This window comes from Myxocyprinus asiaticus, chromosome 17, assembly GCF_019703515.2.
Source record: "Myxocyprinus asiaticus isolate MX2 ecotype Aquarium Trade chromosome 17, UBuf_Myxa_2, whole genome shotgun sequence".
NCBI lineage: Eukaryota > Metazoa > Chordata > Actinopteri > Cypriniformes > Catostomidae > Myxocyprinus > Myxocyprinus asiaticus.
In genome coordinates this window covers 43,965,270-43,990,202 of record NC_059360.1, presented here as the reverse complement: position 1 = coordinate 43,990,202, position 24,933 = coordinate 43,965,270, and the positions used below count along the sequence as shown (strand labels likewise).

Genomic DNA, 24,933 nt, shown 5'->3' with positions numbered 1-24,933 from the left:
GCTTTTGGATGAACCCATTGATTCTCAATGTGAAAATGCACAGTAAATATACAGGAATGCATTTACTAATGTAATGAATAGAACCGTATTGCACAGTGATAACAAAATAAAATATTACAAAATGTATATTTCAATGAAGCGAAATGACCCACAGATGTGTTAATGTTGAAAGTTATTTAAAATAACTAACATGTTTTTTCTACTTTTGAGGGAATAAGGTCCTAAAATCCTTGTTTATCAGCACGCTGACACGCAAAAAATTAACGGATTTCAATGGTTTCAATGAAAAAACTTAAAGAGGCTTCTTACCAGTGGCACTTTTGTTGGGGCTACATCCGTAGGAGCACTTAACGGAAATTGACGGCATGCTGGTGTGTCACGTGACTTGGCAGAGGTTAACCCTTTAAATGACAGTCTAGAGTTTTGTGAACCATATTCAGTCGAATTTTATTCATTTAAATTATGCGTAGCGTATAGCAAAGCCAAAATACAATGTCCACACGTGTGGACGCAGGGTCGCACGAGGTGAAGGTTGCACAGTTTTTAAAGATTTTTAATGCTCTTATCGAATTTTAAATCAACAAAATCTACCTCCCTACCCTAAACCTTAAACCTAAATCTAACTGATAATTTTTTGGTGCTTCTATGATGCTTTTGGCTCACGTGTCGATTCTTTTGTCCAGCGAGAGTTGACAAACTTCCATGAAGTCACCTTCAACTAACTAATGTTAAAACAACACAGTGCATGGAATAAACATTGGCTTCATTTGCCTAGAGTGCTTTAGTTCCATCAGGAGAAAGAAAGGTTGTCTTCTTCCATTGTATAAATTAGGCTTTTTCATTTTGTTATGGTTATATTTTTTTTTTGTTGGAATCGATAAACATTCATGAACTTTAAGAACATTGTAATAGTCCAGATTCCATTCGGAGTCCATTGAATTGTCAGATTGTTTTTTACTTTTAAAAAATTACTGTGTTGCAATAAGACATCGTCATTGTAAAAGTAAAAAAAAAAAATATATATATATATATATATATATATATATATATATATATATATATATATATATATATATATATGTTTCATGAGAATCACCCTTGTTAATATAGAATGTCAATGTGTTCCCAACACACACGCACAGCACTCAGGACAAACAAACAGCCCAATCACAGAACTTTGAGGGCAATGAAAGCAATAGACATTAGAACCGGATACATTTTACTGATTGAGAGGGGAGTACTTACAGAACTTGAAGAAAAATAGTCATCTTAGAAGACGTAACCTTGCGCTTAACGATGCACAATTGAACACAGCCAGCCCATGATTCAGTATGTAGTGGCACATTCTGTAGTTATGACTGCAGCTATTATAGATTGCAGTAAGAGTTGTTTTCCTTGCATGAACAGTTGAGCCTTAGATGCAGTTTTGCTGAAATAAAACAGCCTAAGCTGGTTTGCTGGTCTTAGGTGGCCTCACTGGTCAGGCTGGTCTAGTTTGCTGGTTTCAAAGATGAGCTTGGCCAAGCTGGGAGATCAACAAACCAGTTTAGACTGGTTTATGCTGTTTTTCAGAAAGTACATTTGTGTCATTCTATTAGACTCTATCAAAAACTAAATTATGACTTTTATTGGTGCAAGAAACCTTGATTGACATTTACAAGTGGATTTCAGAAAAACAATGCTTAAAATGCATTTAGAAATAAAATCTTGAATGTTTGAAAGTAAAGTACAGTCTGGCTGTTGGCAATGATATAAAACTGCTCCGTCTAATTTTGACCGGTCATATGACATACTGTATGTATAACCAAGTCAATGAGAATATTAATGAGGTTACCAAGGAGATAGCATTTACTTTAATTAGAGGAACCAAGACTATGGCCTTTTTATTTTTTACTGCAGCATGGCAACGAGGCACAAAAAGAATTGATTGGTTTTGGCATTTAGTCTCTGATCAAGTGTCATCCATTGCTTCAGGAGGCAAAAAGATAATCTAAAGTGACATTTCTCTTCTGCCGTCTTTCTCGACACTGATGAAGGCAATTACCTCAACCCTAAATGATCATTTGCACAAGTTTCAGCCTCTTGATTTTTTTTAACACATCTGCTGTAGTCTAATGTGTCAGAGTGATTCGCTAATTTAGTAAATTGAACAATATGTTCTTTCACAAAGTGAGATACAAATTTAAAATGTCTTTGAAAAGGTCCTAAAGATTTCCTGATATTTAATCTAAAGATGGTTTTAAGGAATAGTTCACCCAAAAATGTAAATGCTATCATCATTTACTCAACCTTATGTCATTGCGAACCTGTATAGTTTTATTTCTTCTGTAAAACACAACAGTAGATGTTATGCAGAACACTCAGTCACCATTCACTTTCATTGCATTGAAAAATAAAAGATGAATTTAAAATTAACAAAGTTTTATCATTGTACAAACTCTAACACTTTTGGATAAACATCTCTGAAACAGTTAATGCCACATTTATGTTCAACATAGTCTTATAGTATGAACGATACTATAACTACATTTTTGCAAACTGAGTTTTACATGCCGCTTTCTATGTTTTGTTGCAGTTTCCTAGTGAAATTAACACTAGAGGCGCTATAACAACAGTGCGTTTTATTCACTTTCACACAAATCACCGGTATAATGGCTGTTTAGGACTTTATAAACACTTATTTTTTGCTCTATTACTCACACCCTGCTTTGTTATTATATCAAAACACTTTTTACTCTTAACACATCATTTAAAAATATATACATTTTAACGCTTGTATTAAAGACCCACCTACATTTACACACTTATTCCAATGTGATTAACTTCCACAGTAGAGTGTTCGAGCCTAGCCAAGGATGTTTGAAATAAAAGTGAAGTGAAAGTGCCATAGAAGCGTCGTGAAATGACGTGGTTGCTTCAGTAAATGTGCTTTTTATGTCGAATTTGCTTTTAAAACACCATTGGTTAGGTTTAGGGTAAGGATGTCTGTTTTGTTCAGCTCACATTTATTATTATAAACACTATTGGTTGGGTTTAGTTGTTGGTTTAGCATAAGGATGTCTGTTTTGTTAGGCTTAGGTTAACGTTTTATGTTAGGGAGGTACATTTCTCTCATTAAAACATCAATCTAATATTCACCTTAAAAACCTTGTGTGATTACAACATCTTTTCATTCGATTTTGGCACCCCCCGCTGGACATTTCACTTGGAGACTGCAGCCAAACGTGTAATGAAGCATGCAATTTTGGTTTGCAAAAATGTTGCCATTGTCACATAAAAAAATCATGAGATCAGGCTACTTATTTTCATTGCAGATACTCAAATAATAATTTCAAAGCAGCCTGAAAGGTAAAACCAGACAGTAGAATACAGCAAAATCAGTGCTCACACTCTGAAAACAGCCTGTTCAATAACACAACACTCATTATTTGAGCAGTGTGAATATACTGTTACGTTAAACCACAAAACAAACTTAAATCCTATTTCCCTGAAAGATCCAGGAAGAGTCGTGGAGGGCCAGTGCTATCACCCTCATTTCATATTTGTTGTATTTTATCATTGTACTTAATAAATATGTCACAAAAATGAAGGTCACCTAACCTCAGCACATCAAGACATATTTGTCAGGACAGCATAATGCCTTCCAAGTTTGTGGAACAAATGAAATTCTGCTGCTCTGCTGCACTTTGCATCCAAACAGCCATTACAACTAGCTTTATATACTGTCTGAGCAGCAGACCATCAAATAGTGTTTTTCTATTTGTTCAAGAGCAGTCCACTCCAGTGAAAATAGAAAACCATCTCTCATATTTAAAGGCACGGAGTGCGTCTATATTTGATGGTAAAATTATAGTTTTACACGGTTCATACTTAGAGGATTAAGATTAAACATAGCATCTACGACTGCTGTTTTAGATCTGCGCAAGACGTTTTTCGTGGTCCTTAAGAGGTAATTGGTCTTTTTTGGGTGGGTTATTGCTGGAAGTTGTTTGGGAATAATTCACCAATAGTAAAATGGGAACAATAAATGGGAATTCCGTTGCTACATTAAGATTGTAGTTTCATATGGTTAATACTTAGAGGATTGAAATTGATTATAGCATCTACAATTTAAGTTTTAGATCTGTTCAAGATGTCCTCGTGGTTTTTTTCGGAGGTAATTTGGCTCTTTTAAATGAGTTACTGTATAATTGCTGGAACTTGTATGGAAAAAAAATTAACCAATAGCAAAACAGAAACAGGAAATTGGAAATTCTGAGGCTACTGCAAGATTAAGTAGTTTAAAACATGTTTGTGTTCTATGACATGGCTTCGTTTAATTTTTTTATGTTGCTTTTTGTTTGTTGATAAAATGTGAAGACAATATCCAATGTTTTTCTTCTACACTAACAGTCATTTTTCATCTATCAAGGCATTCTTCTTTCCCCATCTTTCAGCACTTGCAATAACTGATTTAGCATTTATGGTAGTAAAAAATTAATCTAAATGTCGGCCAACAGGGAACGCAGAAGCTCTCGGCTGATTTATATCCGACTTAATTCAGAATGGCTTGACATGATGAACGCTACAGAAAGTGGGCAGTTGTGTTTTGGAAGTATTAAAGCGGCTGTTGAGAGCTGTTTGATTGAAAATCATAAATCAAGGAGCTCAAACCTTGGACAAGAGAGCTGAATCTATAAACACAGAAAAGCCTGTGCTTTGTACATTATTAGCTGATGGATTGAGTTTGTGCATATTTACTTGTGCTGAAAATGGATGAAAATTATGTGCCAGCAATTGTTGTGTATAAGTTAATTGTTGCATTTTTATATAAGCAAAATATATTTAGAGATAGTTTTAGATCTGAAGAGTTTTAGATCACTATATTCAAAACTTGATAGGTAAAGTTTAAGACAAAATTTGTTGTTGGTTCAAGATATATATATATATATATATATATATATATATATATATATATATATATATATATATATTTATATACAGACAGACAGATAGATAGATAGATAGATAGATAGATAGATAGATAGATAGATAGATAGATAGATAGATCACATATGCATCATATCACTTTGTATTTGGACTTTGATTTGGACTCAGGAACATCTGCTGTCCTGCATGTTGAATACGACTGATATTGATTACATCTTGGATAAGTTTCCTACATTAAGGTTTTGCACCTAAAGCAACCAATACAGACACTGATGCACAAACGTGGATATGTTCTACGTGTCTTAAATTTTATTTAATAAAACTAGTCATAAGAATATTTCCAGTACGTTTTGGTTGTCATTAAAGAAATGTACAATTCGCTCCATGCTCGTTCATGTCCTCGGTACACGCAGCTCATAGGATCAGCAGCTCACTCATCAGACTCCTCGGTAATCCTCGGCAAACTTCGACAGTTCGTGGAACGGCTCTTTTGGTTCTTTTTGAGTCGGACATGACCGAAGAGCTGGCTTTCCATTCTGACTGTAGGTTTGAGTCATTCATTTCAAACAGGTTCTTTGGTTCAATAACCGGTCAAGTATTTCGTAAGAGCCACTAGCCTGTATGAGTCTGAATCTAGGTGTCAGGTTACTAGTCATCTGCATTTAGTTAATGAAATTCAGTTTCTTGAAAATGTCCATCACAGTTAGCTACACAATGCATGAAGTCTACTTAAAAAATACAAATGCAACTAGAAAACGAATATGTTATTAATAATTTGTATTAGGAACCCCATCGAGTAAAAATGCCTACTTAGTTCTCGAGACCTTAATTTGCAAATATTTTAAAAATGATTAAAAATAATACGAAAAGAAACATGTGTTTTATGAATCTGTTTAATTTGTTTTATAAATGTTTTAGTTGGATACTATTAATGTCTCAATGCATTGCAGGTCCTCGGTAATCCTCTGCAAACTTCGACAGTTTGTGGACCGGATCTTTCGGTTCTTTCTGAGTCGGACACGACTGAAGAGCTGACTTTCCATTCTGCCTGTAGATTTGATTCCTTCATTTCGAACGGGTTCTTTGGTTCAATAACCGGTCTAGTAACTCGTAAGAGCCGCCTGCCTGTATTAGTAACATCATAGCGTAAAAATGCCTAGGCTACTTAAGTCTCAAGACCTTCATTTGCAAATATTTGTAAATAATTCAAAAATAACACAGCAACAAACATCTGTAGGTTTTGAAATGATTTATTCGGCTACTGCCATTAACGGCTCAACACATAGCAAGTCCTTGGTAATCCTCTGCAGACTTCGACAGTCAGTGGGACTGGCTCATTCGGTTCTTTTTGAGTCGGACAGTTCGATGTGCTGCTTAGCCAGTACATTTACTTCAGCTGTGCATCATCAACCCGGAACTAAAGTTTGATTCAGTTCGATGTTGTGAACCGGCTCAAACCGGTTACTTGCTGAGAATCGGCTCAATAGAACAATTCGTTCAAGAATCGGACATCACTAATACATACGATGATACCTTCAAATTTGGCCAAGACAAGATATCTTAGGAGGCAGCATAAATAAGATACCTAGCTTTTGCAACAGCCTTCTTGTCGGGAGTGCGCCTATGATGCCTTAAAATGCTGCCTCCGAAGGAAGCTCTCTAGGTTTTAGAACAGACCCCATATGTTGGCTTTATCAAGCCAACATAATAAACAGAAAGGCTTGTTTTAAGACAGTAGTCATAATAAACAAATCATCGTTTTGTGCGAGCACGTGTTCCAGTGTATATTTTAGCCATTTTCGGACTAACATTGGATCTAAAATATCGAATGCAGGTGCGGTTAGCTTTCTTCCTTTTTGCTAAAGCTCTTGGCTGGGAAAGAAGATTTGTGACCGGCTGTCTGTGTCTCTGGTAAAAAGGCAGCAATGTGAAAGTCATTCACCGGGTGGTCTCACAAGATCCCGGGCCAAAGCTAATCACAACTGCGAAAAAATTACATCGTGATGGTGCCGCGGATGGCCGCCTCGGTGCGGAGCGCTTCTATTGTTTTGTTGTTTTTGTTTGTTTGTCCTGTGTTTAGTAATCTTTTTCCAGTCAGTTATTCGGACATTTGTTTGACATTTTAGTCAGAGGCGCGGCTGTGTTGTTTAAACGTGCTATGAGACGCGGGCGAGGGAGTCAAGCAGGCACGCTGGTCAAGCTCCGTCGGCGGGGCTTTCGAACAACGCTGCCGAGCATACATCTAGCGAATCTCCGCTCTCTCCCTAACAAAACGGACGAACTACATATCCTCACCCGCACAAACAAGGACTTTTTAACCTCTGCTGCCTTGTGCTTCACAGAAACCTGGCTGAGTGAAGCCATTCCGGACAGCGCGTTACATCTGCCGGGCTTTCAGCTGTTCAGAGCGGATCTCATCGCGGAGTTAACGGGAAAACGGGAGGTGGTGGAACATGCTTTTACATCAATGAAAGTTGGTGTACAGATGTAACAACGTTAAAGAAGATGTGCTGTCCTAATTTGGAAACACTCTTTATTAACTATAAGCCTTTCTACTCGCCACGGGAGTTTTCCTCGTTTATTCTGGTGTGTGTGTATATCGTGCCAAACGTGTGTTTGAATGCCGCGCTGCAACAGCTGGCTGATCAAATCACAGACACAGAACAACAATACCCGGACTCAGTTATTATTATTCTTGGGGATTTTAACAAAGCAAACCTCACACGTGAACTGCCCAAATACAACAGCACATTACATGCCCAACCAGAGACAGAAATGTACTGGATCACTGCTACACAACAATAAAGGATGCATATCACTCTGTTCCTAGAGCAGCTTTGGGACTATCTGATCACTGTCTGGTTCATCTTCTACCAACCTACAGACAGAAATTAAAATCTGTTAAGCCTGTAGTAAGGACTGTAAAGAGATGGACCAACAAAGCAGAGCTGGAACTAAAAGCCTGCTTTGACTGCACTGGTTGGAGTGTTTTTGAGGCTGTAGCCACAGACCTGGACAAGCTCACAGATACTGTTTCATCATATATCAGTTTCTGTGAGGATTTGTGCATTCCTAGTAGAATTTATTTAACATTTAACAACAACAAACCATGGTTTACAGCGGAACTCAGGCAGCTTCGTCAGGCCAAAGAGGATGCTTAAAGAGTTGGGGATAAAGTCTTGTACAATCAGGCCAGGAACACACTGAATAAGGGAATCAGAGTGGCTAAAAGAAGATACTCTGAGAAGCTGGAAAGCAAGTTTTCAGCTAATGACCCTGCATTAGTGTGGAGTGGCATGAAACAAATTATGAATTACAGGACTCCTACCCCCAACCCTGTGGTGGACCAACAACTGGCTGATGACCTGAATGTGTTCTACTGTAGATTTGAAAGGCCCAATCTCATACCCCACACCCACTCTGACCTTCACTTCACACAAACACCAACACCTCCAGCAACCCCCCTCATCCCCCCTCCTGCTACTCAACCTGCACTTAAGATCTGTGAAGATGATGTGAGCCGTGTCTTTTGAAAACAAAGAATAAGGAAAGCAGAGGGCCCAGATGGCGTTTCACCTGCATGTCTTAGATCCTGTGCTAACCAACTGGCCCCCATCTTCACACAGATCTTCAATAGATCACTGGAGCAGTGTGAAGTCCCATGCTTCTTCAAACGTTCCACTATCATCCCCATCCCAAAGAAACCAAAAATCACAGGACTTAATTACTACAGACCTGTTGCCCTGACGTCTGTGATCATGAAGTCATTTGAGAGACTGGTGTTGGCCCACCTGAAGGACATTACATGACCCTTTCTAGATCCCCTTCAATTTGCTTATCGAGCAAACAGGTCTGTGGATATCCTGCAACGTCTAGACAGACCAGGGACATATGCAAGGATCCTTTTTGTGACTTCAGTTTGGCTTTCAACACCATCATCCCAGCTATTCTCCGAACTAAATTACACCAACTCTCTGTTCCCACGTCTATCTGACAGTGGATTACCAGCTTTCTGACAGACAGCAGCTTGTGAGACAGGGGAAATTCACTTCCAGCACCTGTACAATCAGCACTGGTGCCCCCCAGGGATGTGTGCTCTCCCCACTACTCTTCTCCCTCTACACCAATGACTGCATTGCCAAGGACCCCTCTGTCAAGCTCCTGAAGTTTGCAGACGACACCACTGTCATCAGCCTCATCCGAGATGACGATGAGTCTGCATACAGAAGGGAGGTTAAACAGCTGGCTGTCTGGTGCAGTCAAAACAAGCTTGAGCTGAACACGCTCAAAATGGTGGAAATTATTGTGGACTTTAGGAGGAACCCCCCAACACTGTCCCCCCTCACATTCTAAACAGCGCTGTGGCAGCAGTGGAGTCATTCAGGTTCCTGGGCACTACCATCTCACAGGACCTGAAGTGGGAGACCCACATTGACTCTATTGTGAAAAAGGCCCAGCAGAGGTTGTACTTCCTTCACCAGTTGAGGAAGTTCAACCTGCCAAAGGCGCTGCTGATACAGTTCTACTCAGCGGTCACTGAGTCTGTCCTCTGCACTTCAGTAACTGTCTGGTTTGGTTCAGCTACGAAATCAGACATCAGAAGACTACAGACTAAGACTACCCTGCCCCCCCCCCCCCCTTCAAGCACTATACACTTTCAGAGTGAGGAAAAAGGCTAGAGAATCACTCTGGGCCCCACTCACCCTGCCCACTACCTTTTTGAACTGTTGCCTTCTGGCCGACGCTTCAGAGCTCTGAGCACCAGAACCGTCAGCACAGGAACAATTTTTCCCCCAGGCTATCCATCTCATGAACAGTTAAAACTGCCCCATTGAGCAATAATTAATGTGTAATACACAGCTTAGTCTTTTTATGTTATACAACACATCCTACCTCTTCTGCCATTACATTCCCTTGCACTGTACATAACCGATTTGTATTTAGAGTTGCACTACGTATGTGTATGTGTATTTGATGTATGTATGTATGTATATATATTCATATATGTGTATATTTGTATATGTATGTATATGTATATGTATGTGTGTGTGTATATGTATGTATATGTATGTATGTATGTATGTATGTATATATATATATATACAGGTGCATCTCAATAAATTAGAATGTCGTGGAAAAGTTCATTTATTTCAGTAATTCAACTCAAATTGTGAAACTCGTGTATTAAATAAATTCAATGCACACAGACTGAAGTAGTTTAAGTCTTTGGTTCTTTTAATTGTGATGATTTTGGCTCACATTTAACAAAAACCCACCAATTCACTATCTCAAAAAATTAGAATATGTTGACATGCCAATCAGCTAATCAACTCAAAACACCTGCAAAGGTTTCCTGAGCCTTCAAAATGGTCTCTCAGTTTGGTTCACTAGGCTACACAATCATGGGGAAGACTGCTGATCTGACAGTTGTCCAGAAGACGATCATTGACACCCTTCACAAGGAGGGTAAGCCACAAACATTCATTGCCAAAGAAGCTGGCTGTTCACAGAGTGCTGTATCCAAGCATGTAAACAGAAAGTTGAGTGGAAGGAAAAAGTGTGGAAGAAAAAGATGCACAACCAACCAAGAGAACCGCAGCCTTATGATTGTCAAGCAAAATCGATTCAAGAATTTGTGTGAACTTCACAAGGTTCACAAGGAATGGACTGAGGCTGGGGTCAAGGCATCAAGAGCCACCACACACAGACATGTCAAGGAATTTGGCTACAGTTGTCGTATTCCTCTTGTTAAGCCACTCCTGAACCACAGACAACGTCAGAGGCGTCTTACCTGGGCTAAGGAGAAGAAGAACTGGACTGTTGCCCAGTGTTCCAAAGTCCTCTTTTCAGATGAGAGCAAGTTTTGTATTTCATTTGGAAACCAAGGTCCTAGAGTCTGGAGGAAGGGTGGAGAAGCTCATAGCCCAAGTTGCTTGAAGTCCAGTGTTAAGTTTCCACAGTCTGTGATGATTTGGGGTGCAATGTCATCTGCTGGTGTTGGTCCATTGTGTTTTTTGAAAACCAAAGTCACTGCACCCATTTACCAAGAAATTTTGGAGCACTTCATGCTTCCTTCTGCTGACCAGCTTTTGAAAGATGCTGATTTCATTTTCCAGCAGGATTTGGCACTTGCCCACACTGCCAAAAGCACCAAAAGTTGGTTAAATGACCATGGTGTTGGTGTGCTTGACTGGCCAGCAAACTCACCAGACCTGAACCCCATAGAGAATCTATGGGGTATTGTCAAGAGGAAAATGAGAAACAAGAGACCAAAAAATGCAGATGAGCTGAAGGCCACTGTCAAAGAAACCTGGGCTTCCATACCACCTCAGCAGTGCCACAAACTGATCACATCCATGCCATGCCGAATTGAGGCAGTAATTAAAGCAATAGGAGCACCTACCAAGTATTGAGTACATATACAGTAGATGAACATACTTTCCAGAAGGCCAACAATTCACTAAAAATGTTTTTTTTTATTGGTCTTATGATGTATTCTAATTTTTTGAGATAGTGAATTGGTGGGTTTTTGTTAAATGTGAGCCAAAATCATCACAATTAAAAGAACCAAAGACTTAAACTACTTCAGTCTGTGTGCACTGAATTTATTTAATACACTAGTTTCACAATTTGAGTTGAATTACTGAAATAAATGAACTTTTCCACGACATTCTAATTTATTGAGATGCACCTGTATATATATATATATATATATATATACATATATGTAAAAGTGTGTGTATATATATATATATATATATATATATATATATATATATTGTCTATTGTGTATTCTATATATACTTTTTTCTTTTCAATATTTATCTATTTTTTATTCAATTTTAATTATTTTAAAAGTCTTATTGCTGTTTTTTTATTGTTGTGTACTGGAAGCTCCTGTCACCAAGACAAATTCCTTGTATGTTTAAGTATACTTGGCAATAAAGCTCATTCTGATTCTGATTCTGACCCGCTTGGAGATTCCAATGACTAAATCAATTGAGCTGAGGTCTCCCTCTGGAGCACAACAAAGTCGGTGCGACTGCAACTTTAGCCTGCTGCGGCCCAGCGCCACAACACTGCGGCTGCCCGGCCTGTGTGTGATTGGCACAGAGGTGTGCACTTGATACTATATACAGTCAATAATAAAGACCCCAGCACAGCTATTAAGTTCAGTTACACAGTGTCTTTCCCGGGCCTTTTGTCTGGCTGGGAAACATTGTGTTGAAAACACTAAGGCATTTTGGAACGTACAGCTACAAATTTACATCAAGATTTCCAATAGGGATGTATCAAGTTTTATTTATGTATTATTAATACAAGTTTATAGTATTGGATCTGTCAACAGTACCATTTAGGGGTGGAATATGATATACACAAAATCTTACGATATCATAATACGAGTAATTTTATATATATATTAATGGTATATACAAATGTCTCGTTTAATTTTTTTATTTGGATCTTGAAGGACGCAAACCAAAAGATACGAATTTTCATCACAAATGAATGAAAAGTCTGGCATAAGTGCAAAAATTGGGTCACATTATGTCCCACTTGAGTTGTAAAAGTTTCAAAATAGTGTAAGTTTATAACTTAATAACAGTAATATATATATTATTTTTTTTCTAGATAACTTTAACATCCATCCATCCATCCATCATTTTATCTATCTAGTTCTAAATATAATACCTGTATAACTATATAATTTTATAAAACATTTAGTTCAAATCTAAATTCTGATTGGATTAATTCTAAATTGTGAAACCATGGTACCTTGAAGTACTCTGCAAAACCATGTAATACCATAGTATATGAAAATTATGAAACATAACATATGGTAATCATTCTGTATCATGGTATATGTGTACCATATACTATGATATTACTATCTGAAACCATGGTACTTTTCTGTAAGTGTTTTCTCATTTAAAAGTAGATTTACAGTGTATAATTCAAGTTCTTGTCCAACAGCTTCATAGATGAAGAGATTATTTCATAATCATCTATTTTCTTTGTTCCCATAGTTTTGCTTTGCCTGCTGGGACGTCGTCCCATGGCGCCTCACAAAATTAAGCATTTTAACAAGCATGAAGGATTTTCTTGAAATTTTGTCGGTCTTAAGAAGTTTTCTAACAGGAACACAAAGTTTGTCTAGCTTTGACTTGCAGTAGCTGTTTATGTTACTGACGTTCTCGCGTTTGTGCCAGGTTGCAGGCTCTGAGGAAGGAGAAGTCACGTGATGCCGCTCGCTCGCGCCGGGGGAAGGAAAATTTCGAGTTCTACGAGCTGGCAAAGATGCTTCCCCTCCCCGGCGCTATCACCAGCCAGCTGGATAAGGCCTCTATCATCCGCCTCACCATCAGCTACCTGAAGATGAGGGACTTCGCCAACCAGGGAGACCCGCCGTGGAACCTGCGCATCGAAGGACCGCCACCCAACACCTCAGTCAAAGGTAAGAGATGTTCTTCCATCCAGAAATCATGTTAGGGTTTTTTCCTTTCTCTTTTTTTCTTTTCTATTTTAGTAATGCAATATTTCTGGTTATTTTCAACTAAAAGTCCATATAAATCAATATGTAATAGACCCTGTTTACTTTCCTGGTGTTATTGTACACATTATCAGATGTTTGTATTTGTAATCTTTTTTAAAAGCATCACTTGTTATCATAACTTTCCTTTTCATATGAAGTCAAAAATCGCTCTTACATTTCAACCCCTCCCCTCCAACCACTTGTATAACCAACTTTTTACAATCCAGTCAATTTCTAATGGATAAAGTCAAGTTATGCCCCCAATTTTTTTTTCTTGAATATTCTGTTACATTAGTCGCTTTCAAACATACAGCCTTTTCCAGAAAATGTAGTGCAATTTTCATGTGTGAACACGACCCGTCCAAAAATACCTATAAATTTAGCACTGGCTATTTCCCTGAATACAATTAAAAGTTGTAACATTACCTGTAAAGTCCTATGTGTGAACAGAGTCGTAAAATTAACGATTTGAGCATGTATGAGGTCAGGACGCGCTGACGTAAAACGGAGATGAAACAAAGTGAAATTATTCCATTCAGTCAGAGGATATAAATAATATTTGATATTTTAGAGCTGACTATACAGGAAATCTCGTTGTGTATGATGCTCCAAGACTCAAATCTGAAGTCATATGGTGAGCAGCCAATGGAAATCTACTGTGCGTGGCCACAAAACTGGACCACAAAGAAATGGAGATGGCAAACAAACCCTCAAAGTGGAGAAAATATTTAGCGCCACTCACATCCAACTAACATTGCAGTCTCTGTCTTTCCACCCAACACTGTACCCATATGCACTCGGCCTGTTCTTTTGAGACTCGGAACCGAGAATCAGCAACATTAACGGCAGCGCTCCCGTACATCCATGTTTGTTTACATCTGTCATGCATCTTGTAGAACAGTGGTGTTTCCAGGTGAGTTTGAGATCGGATCGACTTGACAGCCAGAGTGATCCTCAGTCATTTATTGTGTGATGTCCAGTTCTTGTCTATAGCCATTTGCATAGTTGGTAAGTGAGTGATACGAAGTATTTTTAGATCCTGTTCAGATTTTAGAAGTTGTGTAGTGTAATCCAGCCTAAAAGCGTTTCTCTTCATCTGAGCAGATGAAGACATTTGTCATCTAATAAAATAACTAACTACTACTTAGAGATTAATGGCATTTTGGCACTGATGTGTGAATGGTAGCCAAACGGAAAAAAGACGGAAATCATTGCGTGCGTGAATAGCAGATGTGGATAATTTACCATTAAGGCTGTTTTACACAGTACTCGGCCACCGCACATTCCCTTTTCATTTTCAATGAGAGAGAGGCGGCAGTCGAAGCGGTGCCGCTTTCCAAGCTCGTTCACGAGAATCCTGCCGCTTTGTTGTGCACGACTGCATGCGGCGCACACCATGTAAGTTAAAAATACTTTATATCTCTGCGGCTGCCGCTTGTCATTGACCAATCAGAGCTAATTTATTCACAATCACTCAAAGGTCATTTAGCTTATATGTAGTCAAAAACAACACGGAGAAAAATAAACTCACTGTTGCTGAATTTCCTGAGCTATATAACATTTCTTTGCACGTTTATGGAGACATAGCTTTTGGGAAGCTGTGAGTAGACGAGTCGGTGTGACATTATGATTTTACATTAATATTAGAAAATAGCTTGTTACAATATTTATAGTTATAACACATTTTATGATGAAATAAGTGGCATTTTATTTATGTGCAATCACTTACAAGAAAACACGTAATACAGTATTTACAGTAATCGCCTCAGAGGCGCAGTATCTGAGCTGAAACTCTAGGAGGCATTATTGCACTTCTACTGGCACATTTCGCAGCGCCTCTCATGTGAATGGAAAACACCTGTATGGAGGAGAGGTGGCAAAATCGCAAGCAAAGTTCGCTGCTCATAGTGTCCATTGTATAACCGCTGTAACAGTTAAAGGACGGGCAAGGAGGAGGCAGGAACCAGCTGAACAGTAAACAAAGTTTTAATGCAAAACTCAACATAAAACAAACATAAACAAACACAGACACACATGCAACGTGGCCGCGCGTGTCTCTCTCTCTCGAACTGGCCCTCTGGCCAGTCTTTACCCTCCTCCTTATCACAACCGCCTTTAATCGTAATCCAACAATTTTACTGCAATTTACCAGGTTGCATGTGTGAAAGGGGCTATTGATCACAGAAGTAAAATAGGTTTCAAATGGCATTTCACGTTGACTTTAATGTCCACAGCCACTTTCTCAAATGCAAACTGTTAAATATCAGAAAAATTGTTGGATTACTTTTACTGGTAAATGTGCCAAATCTGCTGATCACACATGCAAAGATTTCTGTCTTTTTTCCGTTTTGCTACCATTCACACATCCTTACCAAAATGCCATTAAACTCTGAGATATAGTTAGTGTATTAGTCGACAAATGTCTACAGACAAAAACTGGGCAAACTGAGGATCACTTCGGCTGTAAAGACCAATGTAAAAACAGACGCCCCCCTTCTTGGAGACACGTGACAAATGTAAACAAACACAGATGCATGGGAACACTGCCGTTGATGTTGCTGCTTCTCTGTTCTGAGTCTCAAAAGAACAGGCCGAGCGCATTTGGGTGTGGTCTTGGGTGGAAAGACAGAGACTGCAAGGTGAGTTAGATGTGAGTGCTGTTAAATATTTTCTCCACTTTAAGCACTTGTTTGCCATCTCCATTTCTTTGTGGTCCAGTGTTGTGGCCACGCATGGTTGATTTCCATTGGCTGCTCACCATATAACTTTAGATTTGAGTCCTGGAGCATCATACACTACGAGATTTCCTCTATAGTCGGCTCTAAAATATCAAATATTTTTTAAATCCTCCGACTAAATGGAATAATTTCACTATCTGTCCAATTTTTTGAAATGTTTTGACTCCAGAGTAACTGAATCATCACTGTCTTACGTCAGCGCATCCTGACTTCAGACGTGTTCAAACCATTCATCTTACGACTCATACATAATTCACACATAGCATCAAAACTGGTCTTAACTTGTTACAAGTTCTCATACAGGGAAATAGCCAGAGTGAAATTTAACAGTATTTTCGAACGGGTCGTGTTTACACATGACCTCTAAACTGTAAATTGCAGTTAATTTTCTGGAAAAGGCTGTTTGTGTAAAAGCGACTATTGTATCGCATGTGTGGCATTCTGTTGATTATGTAGATGGACACAAAAATGCATTCAGTGTAAACTGCCTCTTAGGGTTCCACTATAAGCATATTTATTGTAAATGTTTGTTTATACAGCTGTTCATTTATACAAACGGATTATTTGTATTGTTTGTGGTGATTGACAGCTTTCCATGCATGCGGCACATAGACTTGTTTATAGTTGAAAGTAATCTATAAATTTCCTTTAATTTTTCTATTACTAATGCAAATACAGTATCAACAGATATTTCTAATAAGACAGCAGCAAGGACAGGAAGTAGTGAAAGAAACAGTGTATGTACATTAAATATTCCCGCCAGGCTGGAGTTTGCTGCACTACCAACTCCAGAGAAAAAAAATAGCTGTTGGTTATAAATAAACAAGACTATGTGTCATGCCCTACAGAACTCTAATTAGTTACGAATGTCACTACACTGAAGCAGCCAATAGATTTAACAGTAACTATGGATTCTTATTTGGACTGTAACGATTAGGGGAGTAATGGGGCTGGTTAATCAACTAATGCTGATTGGTCGGTGATAAAGGATGTGGTCAGGATCAATAAAAATAAAAAAAGATGCGCTTAATATTTGCTTTTCTTCTTATAGTTGATGGACATGTTTAAATGTAATATTTAAAAGAGATGATGCTCTTTTATTCATTTGCTGTGTTGTTTTATGTATTTGTTGGCACATTTCTTGATTCACCATTTATTGGTTGCAAAACAGGCGACAATGGGGTCAAAATGTCTGAGACCAGTGAAATGCTTCTATGTTGAAATGCTTCTATGTTGGTTATTTTATGTTTGTCTATTTTAATACAAATGTCCTTCATTTAAATAGTACATTATCAACATAACAGTTGAGTATAAAAGTTGAATTGGAAAAATACCATCTTGTGCACATCAATGGAAGCAAGAAAATTTGACCTTTTGTACCAAGGATTTAAAACACAAAATACACAAATTTGCTTATATTTGACTAGTTACCTTAAAATAGTGCAGAATCTGGAATAGTTCTTATTAATTTTACACTAGAACTTTTCCATTTATTACATTTTTCAAAATACTAAACCTTTCTGTTTCATTTCTAGGTTTAAATGTGAAATGTTATCACAGACTGTATTTAAAATATTGTTTGCAACTTTAGCTATAATAGTAGCATGTTTATGATGTTTAAGAGTTTCAACCAGAAAGGCAAAGTATTTTTTCAGATGTTTACAGTTTGCATAAAAGCCATTTTTTCTTGCATGACCGTTCCTTTGGTTGGATTGGTTTAGAATTACAGGTAAATGTTTTTAATTTAATATTACCTTCATTAACATATTTTAGAAGTTTATGTTTTAAATTACAAAATGAATCACTACTTTGTACTTAACAATGAATTATTTACTGTAAATTTGGAATTTAATACCGTGAACATTGTTAAAGGCGAGAGTAAATTGTTGCAGTTTTCAGAGGCTTTGTTCCATGCATTCCGGCCAACACACAACAGATGGTATCATTGTTGTCTCGCTTTGAAGAGCTGCATGCATTTTAATGAGAAAATGTATATGCTGAATAATTCGTCGTAGCCGGTCCACAGCACTGTTGCCTTTTACAAGTCCAAGACCAACGTGCTTGACATTCAGTGTAGGAAATGATGTAAGCGCTGGAAATAAATAAAGTGCAGTGCTTCCCTGTGTATTAATGAACGCTCAGCAAGGTGATTTTAAACCTTCTAGGACAACGCAAGGCTCTTTGCATCCTTCCATCTCATTGACAGCCACCATTTGAATTGAATCAGTGGCACGGCCCATTTTATTTGCACTACATTTCGAACAGAACATGTTATCGATTCCCGTTTTGCTGCTCTGCATCACTGAAGCTAATGGATACTCAGCCCTGCTCCTGAATCCTCCGAGCTCATGAATCTCTGTTTATTTTCCGATCGGAGAGAGAGGAGGTGTGCCTGACCTATAGCGGTACAGCTCTCCTCTTCGTTTTTATTTATTTATTTATTTATTATTTTCTTTTTTATAAATAAAAGAGATCCATGTGTTTTGATTGGCGTACAGCTGACTGGGAGGCGCTGCAGTTCCTGTAATGCAGAGCAGGCTAATACAAGCATATGGTGACTTATTGCATCAGGCCTGCTGCTCCGAGGGCAAGGCCCATTTCTCCTCTGGATTGTTTGCGCACGAGTCAAGGTGAGCTTGGAGGAAAATGATATTGTTTCCTCTGCATGGAAGTACCCAGTTCATTTGTCAGGCCAGACTTCCAGGCAATTTTCTTACGACTTTACATAGAGAGCCGAGGCCAACGGTACTCTGTTATTATACAGTATTTGCAGTGAAAAGAAGAAAATGAAGTTGACTTCTTGTAAGGCATTTCTACATAATAACAGATGATTGTAACCTTTTGGGAAATCTCCGAGCAGTGTCTTTGGCAAATCTCCTGTGCTTCGGGAGTGATTTTTTGCTTAGACAAAAATCTTCCTACTCTTTTTCATGTCTATGCGAATAAAGAACAATTTGAAGCTGGCATTTGTGTGATCACGATGGCTTCTAGATTTGTCAAACACCATTAAAAACAAAGCCGCCTTTTGTGGAATGCAAAGCTAGGGTGACAAAGCATAGAATACAGGCTGATACGTGTACTAAATGCTTGCTTTAATACTGGCGTTACAACTGAAAGAATTTGACCTCCACATCTCAAGTGTTGATTTATTATCATAAGTCGCGAGGCACACGAGCCGCCTCTCTCCTTCGTGCCTGTTGACCTTTACCGTAATTGACCCATCAACTAATTTTTTTGGAGCGTTCTAACCGAAATTTGCTAGTCTCTGTCAGAAGCGTTTCACATCTGTTGAAGGACACTGCACAAACAAGCATGACCTTTCTGTTGTTTGGAGGCTGGCGCGGGCCCCTGACCCCCCTCCACCACCTGTGCATTCATTATTCATGCATGCAGAGCAGCGAGCAGTCGCCAAAATGCCACACTTCACCAACCACACACCCTGAAAACTCAACGATGCTGCCTCTACAATTGACACGTTTTATGCCTGTAGTTAGCCGCTGAGTCGAGGACACATATGCTCATTGTCCTTTTATGATCACCGGAAAGTGACTCCAAATGGGCATAAATATTTACAAAATAGCAGGTTTTGATATTTTCCTTTCAAATGTAAAAAAACAAAAAAACAAAATCCCTACGTTTTAATAACCCAAGGCGTACAATCTTGCGCCAACTGCTGCTTGGAGACTGATGGTAATGGAAGAGACTTAATTGAGAGAAGACTAGAATTATTTTTACATGCTAAATCCAGGACCCATAGGAAAACAGAATTACAAATGAGATCTCTGTAATATCTCAATTGCTTCTCCTAGAAAGAAATGTGATTATATGAAGAGCAAATGAAGAGCAAACCTGCTTCTCAGATTTTTCTCCTGAGAGAAAGGGAGCGGTATCTCCCATTTGTCTCCTCTAGAGTTTCAGAAGAAATCTCAAAATCACAAATAAGATCTCTGTAATGAGCAATGAGATTAAATGGAGAGCAAATGGATATTTAGAGAGTCTCCTGCTCCTCAGATTTTTCTCCTGAGAAAAAGACCCCAGTAGTATTCCATTTGTCTACTTGAGTTTCAGCTGAAATCTCAAAATCATACATACGGTCTCTTTAATGTCTCAGTTGATTCTCCTACACAGCAATGAGATTAAATATAGAGTAAATTGAGAGTTTTTCTTAAGTCTTCTGCCTCTTAGATTTTAGATTATTTTTTGTTTCTCCATAGAAAAAGACTCCAGTAATCTCACAAACATGTCTCAGATCTCAAGAGATCTTAACGGTGTCTCAAACTGTGCTCAGATTTGCTAAGATACCAAAGTCTGCAGTCAAAAATAACGTGTCAAATCCATCAAGTCCTTCCAAGACCCAATTATTTGAGCTATGCTATCCACATTAATTATATATAGTATATATAAAATCTTACTGAATGTAAAAAATTGTCAAATTTTTGTCTGTTTGTATTTCTCCTAAGGAATTTTAGGAGAAACATCAGAGATGAAGTTGATCCTTAAATACAACATAAAGGAGAACAACATTAAAGGGATAATTAACCCAATTAATCATTTACCTTCATGTTGCTCCAAAGATGTTAGGGAGAATGTTAGCGTGAGTCACCATTCACTTTTATTGTATTGTAAAAGATGCGATGAATGTGAATGGTGCGTGCGGCTTACATTCATCAATGATGACACAATTTTCATTTTTGGGTAAGCTAAACCTTCAAGTCTCCTGAGCTCTGAAAGAGCAAAAATTTTGAGTTTATTTTGTCGTGGAATCCTTGTTGTGGTGTTCTACTATAAACATCCTGTTTGTATTGGATATTTCCTCATCAATAGGGTTATAATCTATTCAGCAGTCAGTAGCTGCGCATGGAACGCACTGACAGAAACACATTGCGCTTTGTTGTCTGTGATTAATACCTGAGATGCAGCGGCTCGCTGTCTTTATTAGAGGCAGTGCTGGAAGCCGCCACGTGTTCACTGGTTATCAGCGTTTGATCTCTGGTGACTGCCTCATTGCATAGATGTGTCACTCATCCGAATAAAACGAAACCTCCTGCTTTTCAAGCGACTTGTTCATTGGAGGAAACGAAGTAGATTTCATAATCATCTACTTTCTTTGTTACAGTTTTGGTTCGTCTTTTGAGATATTGTCCTTCGGTGCCTAACAAACATAAGCGTTTAAACAAACAATGGCTTCTACTGAAGTTTTGTCAGTTATAAAAAGTTTTTTTTTTTTTCATAACGACACATTTCCAGAGCAGCAGCCAAATGTCCATGTACTTGTCCGAATTAGCATAATTTCATCAATAAACTCCTGAGAGACCTTGAAATGAACGCCCCCCTCCCTCTTGTTACATCTTTGACGCCTCGTTCTCTTCACGCCTGACATTTAGCTACATGCATCAGCTCTGCATTGTTTCATACTGGTTTACCAGTTTCCTAGTGTTAAGGAAGCTACTTTTAAGCTGCTTCAAGCTACTCATCATTTAAAAAAATGAGCTAAACTTCAGTCAAGCTTCCCTTTTAAACAAGTTACCTATGCTACAAGCTACTAACAAAAGGTAGCTAAAAATATTAAAGCTATTTAAAGGAATAGTTCACCCAAAAATGTTGTTCCAAACCAACATAGTCTCAGACAACTAGTTATAATTCGTACAAGATGGTGAAAAGATGGCGTGCAACTTGGCTTGGCATACAACTTTTTTCCCATAGAGACCAACGAATCAACAAACAGAATTTTGAATCGATACAATAAAGGCATCAACTTTTAGCTAGCCTCCTGTCCAGCACTTTATTTTAAGAAAGGAAGTGTCAGTAAACAAATTTGGTTACTCATTCCATATTTATTCATGCAATACAAATGATTGATGTACTGTATGTCTATAACCTGTAACACACTTCCCTCGTCTCACTTTAAAACCCAAGTTTTCATTCTTTCGTGGTACACAAAAGTTATTTTCCTGTTTAATTAAGGTTAGTTTTAGGGTAAAACTTAAGGAAAATCGTAAAAATGCTTGTTCAAAACCCTGATGTTTCTCTTTCTTTCGTGGTACACAACAGTGCTTTTGGTGGTTTGGGTAAGTGGTCAGACTTTATGGTCAGGTTAAGGTTTGGGGTTAAACTTAGGGAAAATTGTAGTAACAGTGTTCGTTGGTTTCTTTATTTATCTTCATGGTAGTAAAAGTCGTAATTTTTGTAAGGGCCACTCGTGTGATTTCTTACGATTTTGCCATCTCGTACTACTATTAAAAACATGTCATGAGACCGGGTTGTTGGAACATATCCCTGCTGAAAAGACCAGAATTGCTGGTCACCAGCTTATGCTGTGTTTTGGGTGCTGGTTTCCCAGCATGGAATGCTGGTATGCTGGTGTCCCCACCAGGCTTTTAAACTAGCTTGACCAGCTTCATCAGAAAGACCATGCTGGTCAACAAGCTTCACTAGCAAAGTTTAGCTGGTGAAAAGCATGGCTATGCTAGTCAACCAGCTAGATCAGCACCAAACCAGCACTAACCAGCATAAACCAGTGTAGACCTGCATGGGAATTGCAGGGATACAGTTATTTGTTTTGGTGGAATGAAAACGTAAATTTTTGTATTCCTTTTTGGTCTCGGTCTCTATGAATGATCATTGTATGGTGAGAGATGCGGAGCAATCCTTAAAAAAAGTTTGTGTTCCACTTAAAAATAACAGCGTACGGGTTTGGGTTGTGGGCGAGTAAATAAAGACATAATTTTCATTTTTGGATGATATATTACTTCAAGGGTGATATATCTGTTTAAATATATAACTATTTTAACAATCAGAGTTTTTATCTGACACAAAAACAATGAGGGTCATTTAGACCTGTTTAAAAGAACTGTTTATCGGTTTATCAACCCATCATACAGTCAACGGTGTGATCTCATTAAAAGCCCTAAACGGCTCGCCAAAGTGATCGAGCAGTCACTTTAGCATCCTTATGTGAAGGGGGTCTTTTGTGGTGCAGGTTGGGAGAAAGGAGGGCATTGATTAAAGTGCTCTACCCGGGTGACCAGCGCGCCACTCTCATTGTTTATGCTAATGAGGGAATTAATGCTGTTTGCATCACAATAGACCCTCACAACACTGAAAAAAAAAAAACATTCTGGACTTGTTTGGTGGAAAATGGCAGGCTCAAAGGTGTTGTGCTATTCGGAGCGGTGCATCACAGGTAAAAATCCGCCCTCCCTTATATCGCTCACTCTATAAATTAATGGTAATTTGCCCAGCTGTGAGTTTGAGATGTTCCAGTCCCCAGTGGTGGTGTAAGAAAAACTGAATGACAGTGAGCAAAACAGCAGTAATTATAAAACTAATTACTAAATGCTGATGATGCCCATAGGCCTTTGCATAACTAAATTTAGCAGAGGAAATTGCTTTTGGCTGCATTGTGGCTATGGGCATGTTTATGTTATTTTCTTTATTTTTGAATGTGCACCAAAGAAAGTCATAATTGCCATGGAAACTATTACTCGTACACCTTTATTTTTTCTTTTCGTTCAGGGGGCACAGACAGCTTGAGGGGGCGTTGTTGTCAAACAATGTGTTTTAATAACGGCCAAAACTGTACGTACTTTGTCTTCTTGTGAATTGATTAACATTAAATCAAATGCAGGCACAGAAATGCACTTAATTGGTAGAATAAAGCTGTTATTTCCCTTACTAAATCACATTCGCCTTGTATGAGATTTTCTAAGTAAGGTGCAAATCCAGCTAGCTGTTTGGATCGGGACTTAATTCGAGTCTGCCATATATTTGAGCGTAACTGTGCTCCTTAATGGTCTATTTCTCTTCTGAATGGAGACAGCAAAGCCAGTGTTGGCAGCGCCCGCGTGAGACAGCCCTCCAGGGTGCCTTCAGTCTCCCAATAGCTTCGTTCGGGAGCACGTTTGCTGTGTATTTGTATACACTCGTATTCTTGGGTAGCAGGTCTTTGTGTGTGTTTACCTTCGGAAAGGGCTGTATTTTTTTTAGTAACAACACTGGCAGAAAAAAGAATATGGTAATTGTATTTTCGAAAGAAAAATAAAGGTGTTTTGTGTTGACGAATGGGCTAAGTGCTTAAACTCTCATTGGCCGTGCTGTGCCTGCTAGTAATTAGTCCTTCTGCAAATAGGCCAGTAATGGAGAAATGAATCCAAGAGACATTTGGAATGAATATGGAGAGTCTCGTTTCCTGTGCTGTGATAAAAAGCTGTAGTCAGCTGTGGCTAATATCTTCACAAAGTATTACAAATTACCTTGCCATTACTTTACGGAGCACCAGCAAGCAGCTTTCTGCCTTTCTGCCTTTTCTTTAGGTATTATGTATGAAGTAGTACTGTATCAACTTGTAGGAATTCTGCTATATGTTTATATGCAAAGCAACATTGTATAGAATTCAACTGATGTGTGGTCGCAGATGTTTGAATATCATATTTAAAAAATTTCTCAGAATGTGGTTGATCTAGTCATATTTATAATGCATTACTGTTTTGAGTCTTTTGTTTTAAACTCAAGTGCTATGTAATGTGTAGCAGCCGTTTTTGCACCTACTTACTTACTAATGCCTACCACCCCTCCTGGGGTGTAGGCCGCCAACCAGGACTCTCCAGAAGTCTCTTTCTTGTGCTTTTCTTTCAAGATCTCAGTGCCAGGTGTTTCTTGGTCTTCCTCTTTTTCTTTTCCCTTGAGGGTTCCAGGTAAGGGCTTGTTTGATGATGTTTGATGCAGGCTTGTGGA

The 24,933-nt window shown here is 38.4% G+C and overlaps 1 protein-coding gene across 3 annotated transcripts in view; it reads left to right on the top strand.

Annotated features, from left to right (window-relative positions):
• The window catches only part of LOC127455490 (neuronal PAS domain-containing protein 3-like), a 425,888-nt gene that overhangs the window by 141,122 nt on the left and 259,833 nt on the right, over positions 1-24,933 (top strand). For all 3 annotated transcript variants that reach the window (XM_051723438.1, XM_051723437.1, XM_051723439.1), the window contains one exon: positions 13,140-13,384. In XM_051723438.1, coding sequence (XP_051579398.1) covers positions 13,140-13,384 — 245 coding nt within the window. The remainder of the gene's footprint in view (positions 1-13,139; positions 13,385-24,933) is intronic.